Source organism: Battus philenor, unplaced genomic scaffold, assembly GCF_028537555.1.
Source record: "Battus philenor isolate CCGP_79_NKW_IND1 unplaced genomic scaffold, ilBatPhil1.0.hap1 SCAF_17, whole genome shotgun sequence".
Lineage (NCBI taxonomy): Eukaryota > Metazoa > Arthropoda > Insecta > Lepidoptera > Papilionidae > Battus > Battus philenor.
Window position 1 is genome coordinate 12,365,001 of NW_027181679.1, and position 17,193 is coordinate 12,382,193.

At 31.8% G+C, this 17,193-nt stretch overlaps 2 protein-coding genes across 2 annotated transcripts in view; both read left to right on the forward strand.

Moving 5' to 3' along the window:
* LOC137919764 (b(0,+)-type amino acid transporter 1-like) overlaps positions 1-15,028 on the forward strand; it is a 47,483-nt gene extending 32,455 nt beyond the window's left edge. The window contains exons 2-9 of the mRNA XM_068762944.1: positions 3,151-3,392; positions 4,020-4,289; positions 8,536-8,661; positions 9,793-9,937; positions 10,924-11,151; positions 11,539-11,635; positions 13,194-13,515; positions 14,889-15,028. Of these exons, the coding sequence (XP_068619045.1) occupies positions 3,161-3,392; positions 4,020-4,289; positions 8,536-8,661; positions 9,793-9,937; positions 10,924-11,151; positions 11,539-11,635; positions 13,194-13,515; positions 14,889-14,953 (1,485 nt within the window). The 5' untranslated portion in view covers positions 3,151-3,160 and the 3' untranslated portion in view covers positions 14,954-15,028. The remainder of the gene's footprint in view (positions 1-3,150; positions 3,393-4,019; positions 4,290-8,535; positions 8,662-9,792; positions 9,938-10,923; positions 11,152-11,538; positions 11,636-13,193; positions 13,516-14,888) is intronic.
* LOC137919763 (uncharacterized) lies at positions 4,562-7,908 on the forward strand. The gene is made up of 4 exons (XM_068762943.1): positions 4,562-4,696; positions 4,798-5,120; positions 6,607-6,790; positions 7,722-7,908. The coding sequence occupies exons 2-4, from the start codon at positions 4,798-4,800 to the stop codon at positions 7,866-7,868; spliced, it is 654 nt and encodes a 217-aa protein (XP_068619044.1). The 5' UTR covers positions 4,562-4,696; the 3' UTR covers positions 7,869-7,908.
* Positions 15,029-17,193: the final 2,165 nt, after the last annotated feature.

Here is a 17,193-nt window from a genome sequence, read left to right on the forward strand (position 1 = left end):
CTTTACAAATATAGTTTTATAAAGAGTGCGCGACAATAATTAGCTTCCTTAGTTAACGTCAACATTTAATTCCACGCATTAACATCGGTATAATATTATTTGATAGAATAATATACTTTTTTCAATAATATATATGTATATATTAGGTAATAGTATGTAGTTCTATCTATGTTTTGTACACGTCAACTACCCATTATTAGTACTTCTACCTTTTAGATACTATAGTTGTCTGTAAGATATTGCCTTGTGTACGCCGCCCTTTGTATGTATCCTAACGTGAACAATAAAGAATATTAAATAAAAATAAATAAATAATACTTTCTTAATATTGGTTTTAAATCTCTCCAGTGGCAAATCTGAAATCGACTGTGAAATTTTATAGTACATACGTATACCTTGTGCCATAAACAATTTATTTAATTTTTGAAGATACAAACTGGGCGTTTATAGCTTATTTTATTCCTTGCATTGATACAGTGTCTGTTTTTTTTTTTTAATTACATAGGATATTATGCGGACAAAAAATATTTTACATTTTTAATCTGTATATCATGGTTTTCTTTCGATATTTATATTTGCCGTCTGTGGGCACTGGCGATTAATAATAGGAGTTTAAATTCGTGACATGCGAATGTATATTTTAATCTTTAATATCTATGATTACCATGATCATATCAATTTACATAATATTAACAATATAATTATTTTGTTATATAAATTTTTTGACATAATATTTGCTGCAAAACTCTGACGTAGCCATTAAATTACTTTGACAAATAGCTAGGTTTAACACGTTGTCATCACCGTAATTATTTCAGTAGAACGTCCACAGCTGGACAGAGGCCTTCCATATAAATTTCGAACAAGATCAGTTGGAAGCAGTTACCGTACCGGTAGTCTGTCCACCTTGTGGGTGTGTACGCTATCTAGACTCCCAAAACCTTACGGTCCTAGCTATCCGTTCCGTGCGCTATGTTACTTGCCCACTGTTACTTCAACTTGCCCATCCGCTGGACTATGGCGTTCATTTCAAGTCTCCTCATTGTTGATTCAACAAAGAGAACTCCTGAGCATAGCTCGTTGACCGCGGGCAGCTCAAGACCAATCAACGGTGATTTTTGGAGGAAGCTTCTGCTTGCAATGGGCGTCTATCACCTGATATGATGATGATGATTTTAAAATTATCATTTCCGATATTGTCACATGTAAATCATAATTATTAAAATTTACTTCGTTGTTGTCACTTTAAGCCAACTGTCAAATATGAATACATCGTGTTGAAAACGACATTCGCTGTCATATTAATGTGTGACGTTTTATTGGTCAGATTGCGCTGTCAAAGGTAATAAAATTATTCAATTATTTACGAGAGGACAGATCCTTTACCATCGGAACGTTTCACAAAGCGAAATTCAAAGCCGTAAAGAGTAGTTGTATCACATCCTCTTTAATATTAAGTGGATAAATAGATGCCTTTACTTCAGCCATGGTATCGCATCTAGATGAATGGCGGCAAAACTTCAACGTCATTAAAGAGGTTAATTGTGATAAATGAAAACCCCACGTTCAATTTTATTTATTTATTGTAAATGGGCACGCCAGGAGTAAAACATAATGTAAATATTTTCATAAATTACGATACGAGCCTAAATTTATTTGACTAATTTATTTAAAATTAATTATTATAATAATTTAAGAAAAAAATTTAGACATTTTATCTTTAATGTGATAATTTATATTTAACATAACACGATTAAACAGAAAGGAAAGAAAATATTGTTGACATATTTTAATCACTGGCAATAAAATTTCTTTAATATGTTATTGAAACAAATAATGTTAATTTTATACCCAATTGTAAATATTCAATTTGATAAATATTAAAATGTATAGCCATATTTGCTTACCTATACAAACTAAGACAACTTTTAAATAAAATTAACATTATATAAGTAAAAGTTTAATATAAACATTTAACTTTTGCAGTCATGCATGTTGTAACATTATGACTAAGTTCGTTTACCGTTAATTCAATAACAACACTACTTAGGAGGCCAAGCGGTAAACGATTGTATCTAGGGTTGAACAATACAAAATTTAATCATATCATCTGGTCATATTATTTCCTATTTCTCTGTCTTTAAATAAGGCTACAAACTACGATTTTTTTATTAGAATTTTTTATTCGTTTCATTAAATTTAACCCGTTTCCTACGGAGCGTTAAAAATAAATTCCTCTCTCAGCCATTTTTCCATGATAAGGGCAAAATTGATGTTTTTAATTCGTATTTGGTTATGTGATAAAATATCCGCACAGAAAGCGACTGCGTAAGTCGCGTTGTTATCCAATAAATTAATGACCATGATCATGCAATTATCAGAAAAACTCTAATTCACAGGACAGTAAATACTTTTATTCTACTTTTATCAGCCAACTAGTCTCCAACGGCTAACCTCAATGGTTATCGAACTACTCAATGAGCTTCTGACTCAATAATCAAAACGCTGTTTCAACCTGACCACTCTGTTCTTTCACCGGAAGTTGTCACAAAAGAATGACGGGGTCGAGTAGTGTTGCCATTTAAGAAAAATAAAACTACCTTTTATAAAATTATTACACAATTATTGACACGATAATGTAAAACAAACGTACGCTGTTCGCCCAAGGAAAGCGTCTATAGTCGATCGCCTAAAGGCGCCGTTTGCAGCGAAAGGGTTAAACTCACAGGTATTGCGCCCTATGCGATTGCATCTAAAATAACAAAATTAGGTAAATACTGTAACACGTAAATTAATACTTAAATTATTATGTTAGTAACGACTCCATTAATGATACTGTTTTTATGATCCAATTTTTTTTTATAATCGCGAATTTTTATTTTATCATGATCATGTCAGCCGATAGACACCCACTCTAACGCATAAGCTTCTACCAAAGATAACCACGATGAGTCTTGCGCTATCCTTATCTAACTAGTTCAAACCTAGTTATTCTAGTACAATTTATATCAAAAAAATCTTTATCTTTATCAAAATTTAATAATGAAATCATTTGCTAAATTAAGAATTGAATTTTGATTTTAGAAACGTCTTTTTAGCTAGTGATTTTAATATCGATATATTAAAATAATTTCTTGTTAATTATTACAGGTACAAGAAAATGAAAGAGGCAGCCCTCGAGAAATGTGATGGCGCGAACGGAACGTCAAGCATTTGCGGGAGCAGCGTTAAATTAAGGCGGGAACTAGGGTTGTTCTCAGCTGTTAATTTAATACTCGGCGTAATGATTGGCTCAGGAATTTTTGTTTCTCCGGCCTCGGCATTAGAACATTCCGGTTCTGTCGCATTATGTCTAATAATATGGACAGTCTCAGGAATAATATCGTTACTAGGTGAGAGTGAGAAAGAAAACTATTTTAGCTGTACATATTTATGCATAATAATCACTTTATGTGGATATTACATTCTCCATAAAACATTTTCTGTTCACCTTTTTTATTGTTTAATAATAAATTGCCAAATAATTCATAATGGACAGATTAAAAAATTGTACATAATGACAAGTTTTACATTTTTTCTTAATAATTTACCAAGAATATGCTTTCCTTAGTTGATCAATAAAAACGTTTCTTCATTATAACTTTTGTATAGACCTAAACATTTTAAAAAACGAGTGATATATATGAAAATATTTAACATAATATATTAGGGGGACCGGAAAGTAATGTCGTTTCTGTGCATTTCGATATTTGATTGTCATTTAATAGCTCATTACATACTTGGAAGACACTATAAACTAGATGTCAAAAGGTTGTTGATAACGAAGGAGATTATATTGTCGATTAGAAATAAAAACTTGTTAATGTAGTCGTGTAAATTTAACTTAAAAAAGCGTCGTTATTTTCCGGTCTCCCTAAAACTAGATTTTATTATTATAGTCAAATCTAGAGATATTTGTGTTAATAATAATAATTAAAAAAACGAATGTTAACCTAAGAAATAATTTTAAAAATTTACAGGTGCCCTCTGTTTTGCTGAATTAGGAACTGTGCTTGGTAAATCCGGTGCAGAATATTCATATTTTCAAGAGGCATTCGGTAATATTCACAAATATTGGGGACCTCTTCCCTCTTTCACATGTGCCTGGATATATGTAACTATACTGAGACCTGCAGAAGTAGCTATTATTGTAATGACTTTCGCAGAATATGCAATTCAACCATTTACCGTTGATTTAGACGCCGACTACAAAAATACTGCTACAAAACTAGCGTCGCTTGCTGCTTTATGTAAGTATTTTAATATATTTTTGGTATAATGAAATTGTGGACTAAATACTATATATAACCCGATTACATAGTTACTTTTTATTTCACATAAATATGTTAATAATAATATATTATTTAAAACATATAAATGTATAATACAATGTTAAAAACGTGCATTTATTTAAAAAATCTACGATAATCTGTAACGTTCCGCGACCATAGACTCTTTGTACTCTGTGGTCTTGTCGACTCTGTTAAGTATAAACGTCAAATTTAAACAATCAACTGACGAAACGACTTCAATTGAAAACATACGCGATTTAAGTTTATGATATAACTGTTATACAGCTAATGTTAAAATTATAAATAATATATATTTCGAATTGTTTTCTTCGAGGCTAATGAAAAATAACCATTAATAGCAAAAAGTAAGTACAATACAATGATTAGTGAAATTTATTTACAATATTTGTTGAAGGCTTCCATTTTTTATGTGGCTCAAAATAATTAATGTATCTTAAAATTGTAGATGGAGGAGTTTAGTGTAAACATTCAAACGGAGAAAACCTTGTCAAAACAATTAAAATCGTTAAAGGGTCAATGCGCTGAAGCATATAATGTTATCGATAACGCCAATAGAAACTCTGTATCAAATGACACTCAAAGCAAAGATTCAAATTTCATAGAAGCGTTAAGAACACAAATATCAACTTCCGATACAGCCATAAATACTGACAAAAATTTGTTAACCAGCCAGTTCCTAGCAGAAATGAAAGAAAAGACTGAACAGGTTAAAGAATTAATAGCATTTACGAAAGGATCCATTTACGACATGGACGCCGAAATTCAAAGGTATTTGTATATATTTCTATATATTAATAATCAATATAGCAGTAATAAAATAAAAATATGTAGCCCTAATATTTACATTTTTTTAATTGCCAATAATAACTGTTGAGTTTCTTCTTGGTTGTATAAATATAAATAACAGTCATACAATAACTCAATTTCGGAAATTCAAATCAAAACTAAATTATTAAATTAAATTTCTAATACTTATTACCATATTCTAGTAAGAGATAAATATAAAAACACCAAAAACATAAAAAATGGTCTAGCTGTTCTTAAAACATTGTTGACTGGCAATTTTACTGAAAATTTATTTCATTTCACCAGCTGGGTACCATTTTTTCATAATTTTTATGTAACTCTTTCATTTGAAATAGTTACAAATATAATTAAACTATCAAAAAATTAAGCCGTTGCCATACTGCTAGTTAGAATATCCCTAAGATTAATAGTTGCATCAGCAGTATTTAAATAATTCTATATTTTTGGTGTAATACCATGTTGTTTTCTGTTCTTCTTTCAAATTGTTGTTACAATCTTATGTTTCTTTTTTGACATTTTGGTGGCCTAATATGAAAGTCGCACACTTCTGATACAGTATGATCACAGTTACCACAGATTTATTCATAATCATTCGGACATTTGGATAAAGCATCTGCATATAATTCATTGAAAAGCTTCTTCATTATGATTCAAAGTTTACAAAATTTATTACTAATAAAGATTTGGTGGCTGTTATAAGCGAGAGAAACAGCTTGTATTATACTGACCATCAATTGCACTGCATGGTCGCCAACAGATAACAACAGTCATGCAAAAAAATACTGATCATTAGTTTACTTTTGGTCAGCAATGATTGACCTTAAAAACACTACTTAATTTGTTACTATCTGTTAAGTTATAAATGGTGTAATTAACATGTACATATATATTTTATTACCCACTGAGGATTATAAAGTGGTGAAAAACAATGATGATTATATAATGATGATAGGTGTAAAAACTTTAACCTCTTTTACAATTAATTATTATCATCAGCCAATTGATGCCCTCTCCAAGGCATAGGTTTCTTTCTAAGATCACTACAACAACCAGTCTGTACCTTAATTATGGCATGTGCACACCATATCCTCCCCCTTGTGGTCACACTTAAGTATCTTTAAACCCCTATTAGATGCACAAGTGATTTATTCCACCCACTGTCATTTGAAATGAGCAATTCTTCAAGAAATGTCGGTTTAAATTAATAGTTTTCTTGATAGAAATTTTATTTTAATATCTAATATTGCTTCCGATTATGACAGTGAGCATTTCGTAATTAATTATTTAGTATATTGTATTACAATGGCCTTGTTGTAGACATCTACCAGCTGATATATTAGTGACGATGTTTTAAATATGTAGTAAACTATAAGATTTATAGTAAGACCAAACGCAATCTGCCTTATGAAATAATATTAGTATTAACACCTAAATTTATAATTTTTAGATTAAAAAAGCTAATTGATACCGCACAAGTAGCAATATCAAAGCCGAAGGAACAAAAGAAAGAAATACTACCGCAACATGTGCAAAAGGCAAAAGCGAAATTCGCTTTGCTGAAGAAAGAATTACATGGGCTTATTTGTTCTTTGTATCCAAATTCATCGGACATGATTGTAGAAGTTTTAGGGGTAAGAGAAATAAATTTATTGTAATATTGTAACCGACAATTGAATATATAGTTATGAATTTCCTTCTTAGCCATTGCCTAATGAGTGCAGGTCATAGCCGATCAGGTCAGACTCCAATGCCATTTTTTCAGGCTATTCTAAAAGTTTTATGGAGCTTCACGTGGTGGTAATGCATACTTTTGTAACTGTCTTAGTTCAAAGTATAGGTGTGATATAAGAGGGACCGGAAAGTAATGTCGCTTTTTTAAGTTAAAGGCACATTATATTATATATTGAGTGAGAGAAATATCACTACCAAATTCCAAGTCTCTGAGCCGCATGGCTCTAGATATATCTTGATGAGTCAGTGAGGTGGAAAATCCCTTACATACAGGTGATTACTAAAAGATGTAAAGACTTAACAGGTGAATGTAAAGGTCATTTGTTAGCAAAAAGCTTTAAAGCTTCTACAGCTATCTGAAATCACCTGTATAACGTGATTATTATAGAATACATAAATCTATTCTTTCTATTTGAATGTAACAAGCAAGTAACATCTAACAATACAGTCAACAAGGATAGATAGTAAACAATAAATAATTTTAATATGTAGTAATAAGAATTTTAAAAACGCTTTTTCTTACTATACTATATCATAACATTATTTATTATTTCTAAAATTATTCATTTTTTGATAAGATATATGTACTTAAATGTACGTAATTAGCAGTAAATAAGCTATGCTATGCATTCACACTTTTTACACCTATAACCAATTATCCTGTATATGTAGCTGAGAAATAGATAAATAAATACAAGAACAATAATTACACAAGATTTTTTATCCAATGATTTCTTCATATAGCATTGACAGATTTTTTTCTCCTATGCCTTTTAGCTAAATGGTTGTTTAAAAGGTTGATAAGACTATTAATTATAATTTATTTTTCAGGAATTAATGCAACAGAGGTTGAATGAAACTTCATATGGATACATACAGGTCACATCAGAAAACTATCCAGTCATAGAATTATTGAAAGATATGAACTTAGTATGTGTAAATCCATACAACAATATGGAAGTAAAAATAATTAACTGATTCAATAAATTGTTTCAATATAATCACGCTAAGAAAATGACAAAATGTACATTAAAAGTTAAATATTAAATCCTTATTTATTATTTGTTTTATTTACTTTAATCCCTAAACATATCTAATTATTTGTAGTAATTAAAATAACTAACTACTCACAAAACTTTTCAAATGAGATACAATGGGTTTTGTTAATGTGTATCTTGAAATATGCATCTTATTAGCTTTCCCGCCATTGATGTATGGGTGACCATAGAGCTTTAATATTTTATAATGCGCTAGTATAAATAGCTTCCGATCTTTTGGCCAGCAAAAATGTAGTAGGAAATTTAATTGATGGTTTCTTTTTTCAAAATTATAATAGTAAAAAAATTATATTTTAAAGTTTTATTTAAAATATAACATAATTTAAGTCAAGGAAAGGTTATAATTGTTTTTTTTTTAATAATTAGTTCATTGAAAGCCCCCTTATTTTTAAGTTGAAAATGCTAATTAATATATTTTGCGACATTGTTAGTTTTTTTTAAAATTCGGCGCTCCTGATATTCTTCTCATGGTGTGGATTTATAAATGAATGTTATTAAAATTATTTCAAACTATATTATCATATAATAATTCAGCGTTATTTAAATGTATTTTATATTATTGTTGAAATTAATATTTCTCTTTTCAGTTATAATGACGTACATAAACATAACAAGCGTGAAGTTATTTGTCAAGGTGCAGAATATATTTGGTATATGCAAAGTGTTTGCGTGTCTCATAGTCATCGGCGGAGGAATTTATGAAATCGCCAAAGGTATACCATAAACAAAAGAATTTTATTTTATTTTTAACCTGTTCCAAAAAGATTATACAAGTAATAAGTAAATGTTCGAAATATAATAAAATGTGTAACTTAAGTTTAGTCGTCTAAAAAGTTAAATAATCGTGTATGTATGTAGGATTTGATTTGAAAACAAATTAGAAGTAAATCTCATTTAAATATTTATTAAATTATCATTCGTTTTACACCAACAAGTTATTCAGTTCATAGACTCTTTTACACAATGCTGTTATCTTCAATCAAATGTTACCGTATTAAAAATATCCTTTATTAAAATATAATCTATACCACATATATCTTAATTTACTGAGATATTAAAAAATAAATTAATAAATAATCTTTTGACACAAAACAAAATCATATTTGACAAATAGTACTCAGCTACATTTACTTTACCTTACATTTAATAATGAGGTATTAACTAATAAAAAATTACTGAAAGCAGTTAAAAAAATCAGTGTTCTTTATTCAAATAGGCACTCTTTAACCGCCAAGCAAAATAAAATATCAGTATTGCCAGTCCAACAGCAATCTTCTAGGCTCGAAAGGCAGTTATGCTAAGAGCCAGTGAGAAACTCAATAAGTAAGAAAAGGACCAATATATAGCTCCAAAATAGCAGTATAAAGTTACCGCCTGCCAACCCGCTGCACTTTATTGTACGACTACTACTGCATTGACGGAAGTAGCTATATATTGGTCCTTTTCTTACTTAGGATGGACTTCCGCAAAATAACGCCTGAATCCGTTAGATAGAAACTCAATAGTTGCAGTGCATGCGATACCTGCATCCAGCGACTTTTGCGACCTCTATTATGTCGTCGGTCCTCTTGGTAGAGGGCCTACCCTTGAACCTATCTGTCCCATCAGTTGCATGAGCAATGGCCACGCCAACTGTCACCACAGACAAGCAATTCTTATAGTTACATCGGTAACTTTTGTTCTTGTTCTATTTGGTTCTAAATTACATTCTTTAACAAATATAGCCAGACATAAAGCATGTAGCTAGGTGAAAATTTACCTTATTTATTTATTATGTTAATACTTTTTAAAATGTAGTGAACGTGACGTGAAGTGGTGATTTGTACGTTTTAATTTTTTAACAGGTAACACAGCTAATCTTAACAAAGGGTTCGAAGGCAGCACTACAAGCGCTGGTGGCATTGCCCTAGCTCTGTATTCAGGACTCTGGGCTTACGATGGATGGAACAGTGTCACCGTAGTCACGGAGGAGATCATCAATCCGGGAGTGTATGTATTTTATTTATATATCATTATTATCATATCATGCCTGGAAGATAGAGCAATTTATTTTGAAATCGTTCCTTTTTTTAATATATGTACTCCTGAAGCAAGTACAAAAATGTAGCAGTGGTAGCACAGCGGTGAAGAACTGAAACTTGCGAAGTAGATTCCAGAGGATGGGCAGCAGCGTCCTCTGTGCACAATAATACCACACTGCGATCGACAACGCGCCAAGCGTGGCGATTATGGTACATCCACCCATAGATATCTTTGAGAGTCACCTGTGTATTGCAATAAGCTTCTACAGGCTGAAACGGCGTTTTTAAAATGATATATTACAAAAATCCACCGTTACGTAGCTGACTGCAACCCCTCGGCTATGGGAACGTATAGACAAGAGGAGTTTTTGTCTAGTCTATTATTGTATTTTGAAGTTAGCGAATAAACTGACATTAAATATCTAATGGATTCAGGAGGTATTTTGCGGAAGTCCATCCTGAGTAAGAAAAGGACTAATATATAGCTACTTCCGCCATGCAGTAGTAGTCATGCAATAAAGCGCACCGCCCGTCAGCCCGCTGATAAATGCGCAGTAAACAATGCGAATTACACAACTACCACCGATAAATCACTCAACATTTATTTCACCCCTCTACGGGGTATCCTCAGGAGTAACATTACTCACTTTATTGATATATATATATATATCAAGCCTGTTAGTGCCTCTTCATACACTCCACTCCTCACTCCTATGAGATTATGCTTTGCGCCCATCTGTTGGATTATTGGATCAGAGTGACTTATCATCACCATTATGAAGTCAGCTGATAGACGCCCACTATAAGACATAGACCTCCAGAAGAATAGTCACGTTCTATCGTTTCCCGCATCTAGATTCTCCGCAACCTTGACTACGTCACAAGTCCACCGTACAAAGCCTGCTACGCCACGTTCACCATCGACCAGTCTGCTTATTTCATGTTTTTTTACAGAAACGTTCCTTTAAGTATATCAATAGCAGTACCCGCAATAACAGGATTGTATGTGTTCATGAACGTCGCCTATATGACAGTGTTGAGTTATGCCGAAATGACGTCAGTACCAGCTGTGGCGGTGGCGTTTGGTGCAAGAGTCCTTGGGCCCGCAAGCTTTCTCATTCCACTCGGTGTTGCCATCGCTACTTTTGGTTGCGCCATGAGCGTTCAATTTGGTGTTACCAGGTGAGAAAAACATGACATGTAATAAATTTATATATTTTTCTTTCACTCTTTTATAAAAAAAAAGTTGATTAATAATTTATTCATTTAAACGGTTCCAAACGTACGCTGTTCACAGAAGAATAAGCTCACAACAAACTTTAACGAACTTTTTGGTGATCGCCTTTAGAAATGGTTTTGATACAACAATTGGAGCATTTCATCCTTTCATCACCTATTATGTTTCAACTTTTCTTCGATGCGATTTTACCATACATTGCAAGATATTGTTACTGTATTATCACAACAATATTGAAATCGAAAAGCGTGAACGAATAAATCAACAATTTAATCTTGTGTCTTAACAATATAAAAATATAAATAGAGGGTAGTACAATATTTTATTTACAGAGTATGTTACACCGCGGCCAGAGGAGGACATATGCTTGAAGTGTTCTCATATATAAACATGAAACGTCTCACGCCGGCGCCCGCCGTCGCTTTTCAGGTACGATTTACATAATTTTCGTAATTATTTAACTACCTACATTAAATTAGTATACCATTTAAAAATACTTACAGTTACTTTCCTCTAGAGAAAATAAAAATACTATAATAATATATAAATAAATAATATACTATATTATATAGATAATAAAAGCCGGATTTAGGCATGGGCACATGGACATTGGCCTATGGCGCCTAATTTTAAAGGACAGTTATTTTTTGCTAAAAAATCAAGCGCGTTTTTACTGAATTTTCGTTTTGTTGTATTAAAACTATAAAAATCATTTCAAAACTCTTTAATATATTAGATATTTTACATCCGATTATACTATTATTCTGCGAAGCGCGTCACTGCAAATTCTTTGAATTAGTTAGTTTATTTTGTAAAAAAGATATTCAAATTTGAATGGGGGTAACAAAATGCTTTGTGCCGACGAGTGACAAATTCGTAAATCCAGCCTTGTAGGTATTTAAGTAAATGTAAACAAGATATACAGTACGCGGCGAAAAATATTACACATTGACTTTTGGAAAGAGACTATCGGCTAATTTCAGCTTCGTAGAGCGTTATCTCTGTCTGACAAAATACAACGACTGACAAAACGTCACATAGGTAGTGTGGGACAGAGATAGTGCTCTACGAAGCCAAAATTACCCGATTGTCTCTTTTCGCAAAGGTCGATATGCAATATTTATCATTAAGTTTTCGTCGGAAACGAGATCGGCTCGTATTTCACTGAACCTCCGGTAATATTAAGTAAAAGTTTTACTAGAGTTTCTTCCTCTAGAGAGCAAGGGAGATGGCTATACTCGAAGTTTTGTTGCATAATCGAATTTGAAATTAGAAGAACCAAGATCACCGACGTGGCTCGAAGAATTGATCGTCTCAAGTGGCAGTGAGCGAGGAACATCATTCGTGCAACCAATGGCCACAGGCCCCTGTCTACACACTGCGTGGGTGGTAGGTTCCCACTAGGGGGACCTACGACGTAGTTAAGTTTGTTAAGTCGCTGAATTCGGACAGCGCATGACCAATCATAGTTGAGATCTTTAGAGAAGGCCAATACCTTGTAGTGAGCGTCTTTCGTCTGAAAAGAAGAAAAAAAAGAGAACCGTTCTCTGCGCCCAAGGCACTAATACTAGATACAAATTAAATTTTTTTAAACAGTTTTATTTAGTTCGACTCGTACGGAATTTATTTGGGTCAAAATTAGAAATTGAAATTTAAGCAACTTCCCGTTGTCAGATTGATCTGAAATTTGGTACACACATTTAATTTAAATGACAATACTATATAATAAAATCAATAACATTATCAATCTAAGATGGCTGCCGATACAAAATGGCGGAGTACATATTTTTCCTTAACCCCCTCAATATGGGTATCAAATAAAAGGGCTACACCAGTAAAACACGATGATTATGTCAAAATTTAAGATTCAAGATGGACGCCGTTCCAATATGGCGGACAAGGTACATATTTTCCCACAACCACCACAATATGGGTATCAAAAAACCGTTTAACTTAAAAGTTTTTAAATGTATTTATTTTGTTACAGGCATTACTAACATCAATATTTATTCTAGTCGGAAATATAAAAACTTTAATAGAATTTGCCAGTTGGTTCCTTTGGTTTTTCTACGGTCTCGCGATGGTGGCGCTACTGGTGTTACGGAGAACTCAAGCGGATAAACCTCGACCATATCGGGTGCCCACTATCGCCCCCTGCTTCGTTTTAATCGTGGCCATATTTCTTTCTATACTACCGATAGTACACGATCCGTCCGTCAAATATCTAATGGCAATCGGTTTCATCGTCCTAGGAGTTGGAGTATATACGGTCTTCGTTTATTATAGAAAAACTCCGACAACTATTCTTAGTAAGTATTTGTTGCATTGAATAGATTTTAACAAGTACTTTTTTTATTGATCTCCATATTTAATGCAATGTAAAAGCACTAAAGTTCACGAGGTATTCAAAGCCGATATTAATTACCGGTGTATAAGATAACAGACGAACTTTTAAAAGTCGAAGGAAGACATTTAAGCGGTAGCAACCGAGTAAGTCGAGGTTGGACCCACTAGGGCGCCATTAAGTCCAGTCTAATTCAGCCGCGACAGTTCAGTAATGATGTAGCGTCCTAAGCCGAGGTTTCCTAGGTAACCCTCGAACTTTAACAATTTTAGGATATGCTGGATGCAAGACGCTTCCTACCAGTTCTATTTTAAATCTAAGGCTGAAATGGTGATGATAGTATAACATGTTTTAAAAAAATTAATGAAATTATATTTCGGACAACTTCAGATTTGTACTATCTTTTGAATTGTCAATCAACATAAAATGTCGGCATTGTCAGCTCAATAAGAAGCTATCACCAGTTCAAAGGGCAATTCTGCTAAGAGCCGACGAGAAATTCAACAGTTGCTCATTATATAGTTTTATAAAGAGTGCGCGACAATAATTAGCTTCCTGAGTGAACACCAACAACATTTAATTCAACACATTAAAATCAATATAGTATTCTCAGAATAATAAACTTTTTCCAGTAATATCTTTTTAATATTGGTTTTTAATCTCTCCAGAGACAGATTCAAAATTGTTGGTGGAATTTTGTTGTACATACATATACCTCGTGCCATAAATTTTAGAGTTTGAATATTAAATAACACTTGCAAATCTAGAAGGGATGACATCCAGCAGATGACGGCTATAGCTGAAATGATGATGATATGTGATAAATCGTTTTTGCCTTACTAAGAATGAAAAAAAAGTAATTAATGCATAAAATTATTAAATCATTAAAAAAAAAATGAAGGAAGAAGTCTTTACCGATTTAATTACATTTTTTATGTTTCCTGATATTTTTGTAAAAGGGTGTCATAAAAAAATAAGAAAAATATGCAGAAACTTGTATAACTTATTAACATAAAATAACAACATGTTTGACAATTCGTTGTGAAATTCGCGCGTCTGTCAAATGATACCCCGCAAATTTAAATTGTCGTTTAGAAGTGACATCTGTCAGATATAATCGATGACAAAATTAATTAGCATAATTCACAATAAATTCTTGCAAAAATAAGTATGTTATGACAACTAGTTTAAAATAAATAAAATATCAAATTATTTCCGATTATCATATATATATCAAATAGACGTTTCTTGCCATAAACAAAAGCAACTTATAAGAATAACCTTAAATGAAAGTAACATTTTTAGAACATTTTTCAAATAACCCTACTTTTTTTACAGAAAAATTTACATTCCTTACACAAGTGCTCTTCGAGAGTGTACCGCCTAACGATCGTCAAGACTGAAGTTATTTAGAGATTTAATCTATAAATCATTTATATGGATAATTAAATATATCCGAACTGTGTAAATATAGATAATAAGAAGAAATATATTAATATATAAAATATACAAGTGGTTTTATTTTTCCTGTATAATCACGCTAATTAATAAATTTTTAATCTTACAACACTTTATTTTTTACACCAACGTTACGGACAATGCCTTGAATTATTTATATAGATATAAAATTGTGTTAATATCACTGCTATACTTGAAGCTGTATACAATCGTCCAAATGCTAATCGCCGAGTTCCAGCTGACGACACGTCGCAAAGAAAAAACGTCATTTTGACAGCTAACGTACTTAGAGTAACTCCTAATTTGTAACAGGACATGGGTTGATAAAAATCGCCACAATAAGCCGCTCGTACGTCGTGCGACTATGAGAACAAAAAAATTATTCCTGCGGGTGTATAAATAACCATGTCATTTTGTGGATGTATGCCATTGTGCATAGTATATTCTGTAGGGCACAACAGCTATACGGTTTATGTCACATAACAGTGTTTAATTTACTCCTACAGTCCCAAAATCTTCTTTTACCAAAATTAAAAATATATTCAAGTAGGGATTTACATCCTCTTTTGTATCGTCGATTGTTTTAATATTAAAACACTAAGCTACCACCGGCTCGGAACGCTGATATAAAGAGCCAGCTAGAAACTGAACAACTGTTCTTTGAAATGAAATAATAAAAAAGGAGTTAACAAACCAAGTTCCAGACATTTCGATTAACTAAAAACTCCTTAAGGTTGTAATAAGATATATTAAATAATATATATTGAACTGAGAAAAGGAAGGTCTAAGATATCTATATTATACATGCATACACCCTTAAAGGATTTGTTAATAGTTTAAAGACGAAATTTAGGCATTACGAGTTTATTTTTATTTCTTGTATTTATCATGTGTCTATCACTGTTTTTCATATAAGATTTAAAATTATGGCGTATAAATAATGTGATAATAAATATATATTGTAAAGCAACCGTTATAATACAATTTTTAAACAACTTTAATAAAAATTTCTAGCTTTAAAGTTATAAATAACACGTACTGCCCTTTTATATAAAATAAATATAGAATGAATATCGGCAGCACTGCTCCATAATAAAAGACCGTAACACCAATTCTAAAGCTCTCTTTGCGCCCTAAGGTTATCTATGCCTAAAGATTCTTGATCTCTTAATCAAACATAAACTCAAAATCATACACCAATGTCATCAACAATGCTTAGAATTTTGTTGTATAATCTGTAGATATAAAAATTTCATTTTCTTAGTCACGTAATAATATAGGAATGACTTTAATGATTTCACAAGTTTCCAGTACATTTTGAAGGTCTAAATTGATCGTTCATAGGTAAACCAGGATAACGTATTTTAGGTCAACTGGTAACACAGTAAAAAATAAACTAAAGAGGATGCTAATAAGAATGGGAAGAAAATGTGGATAATAATTGACCCCAAAATATTAATAACCAAAATTTTCATTTTTACCTGGTCAACTTTACTGACAATAAGAAACGATAGAATAAATTTCCTCCCGACACAAATTCCTTAACAAAAAATAAATAGCAAAATTCGCAGTTATATGCATATTATATATTCGCCTAGCAGAGTTTGTAAGGCATAGAAAAATAACTTTCAATAAGTATTTCAATACACTTTAATATGAAAACATTTTGATTAATACCACTTATTTTATTCAATGTAACATTCGAAAAATTTGAATCTTTCGTATCGTTACATTTAATATAGTCATTTTAAATAGTCCAGTTTCATCATTATTGACTGTTTATTGATTTTAATCTCGTTTCTCAATAATAATTGATGAATTCAAAACACTCTTTGGAAATTATTGCTAAATACAGTAATGGATATTTTCTGTATGCGATAAAACCATTACAATTTTTTTTTAATCCCTTAACCATTCTGAATACTGAAATGCTATGAACGCTTCTAGATTATGCGATTGTAGAACTTCGGTATATAAACTTCATGGTTGACGAAAAATGCTATCTCAACTTTCTCATTGTTGGTTTTTCTAACGTGCTTGCCGTCAGTGTCCCCAAAATCTCACTAAAACTAAGACAGAAATGATTACAAGAAAAAGTCAAATTGAAGAGTAAACAAGAGCTTTCAATATAAAACCAAGAGAACACGTTCACATCCTGTAAATAACAAACATAGACTAAGATTAC

Bases quoted from the DNA above. Each gene is read 5' to 3' on its own strand.
- LOC137919763 (XM_068762943.1), top strand. From the start codon at position 4,798: ATGGAGGAGTTTAGTGTAAACATTCAAACGGAGAAAACCTTGTCAAAA. The intron at 5,121-6,606 runs GTATTTGTATAT...TATAATTTTTAG, and splicing joins ATGGACGCCGAAATTCAAAG to ATTAAAAAAGCTAATTGATA. The intron at 6,791-7,721 runs GTAAGAGAAATA...TTTATTTTTCAG, and splicing joins TGATTGTAGAAGTTTTAGGG to GAATTAATGCAACAGAGGTT.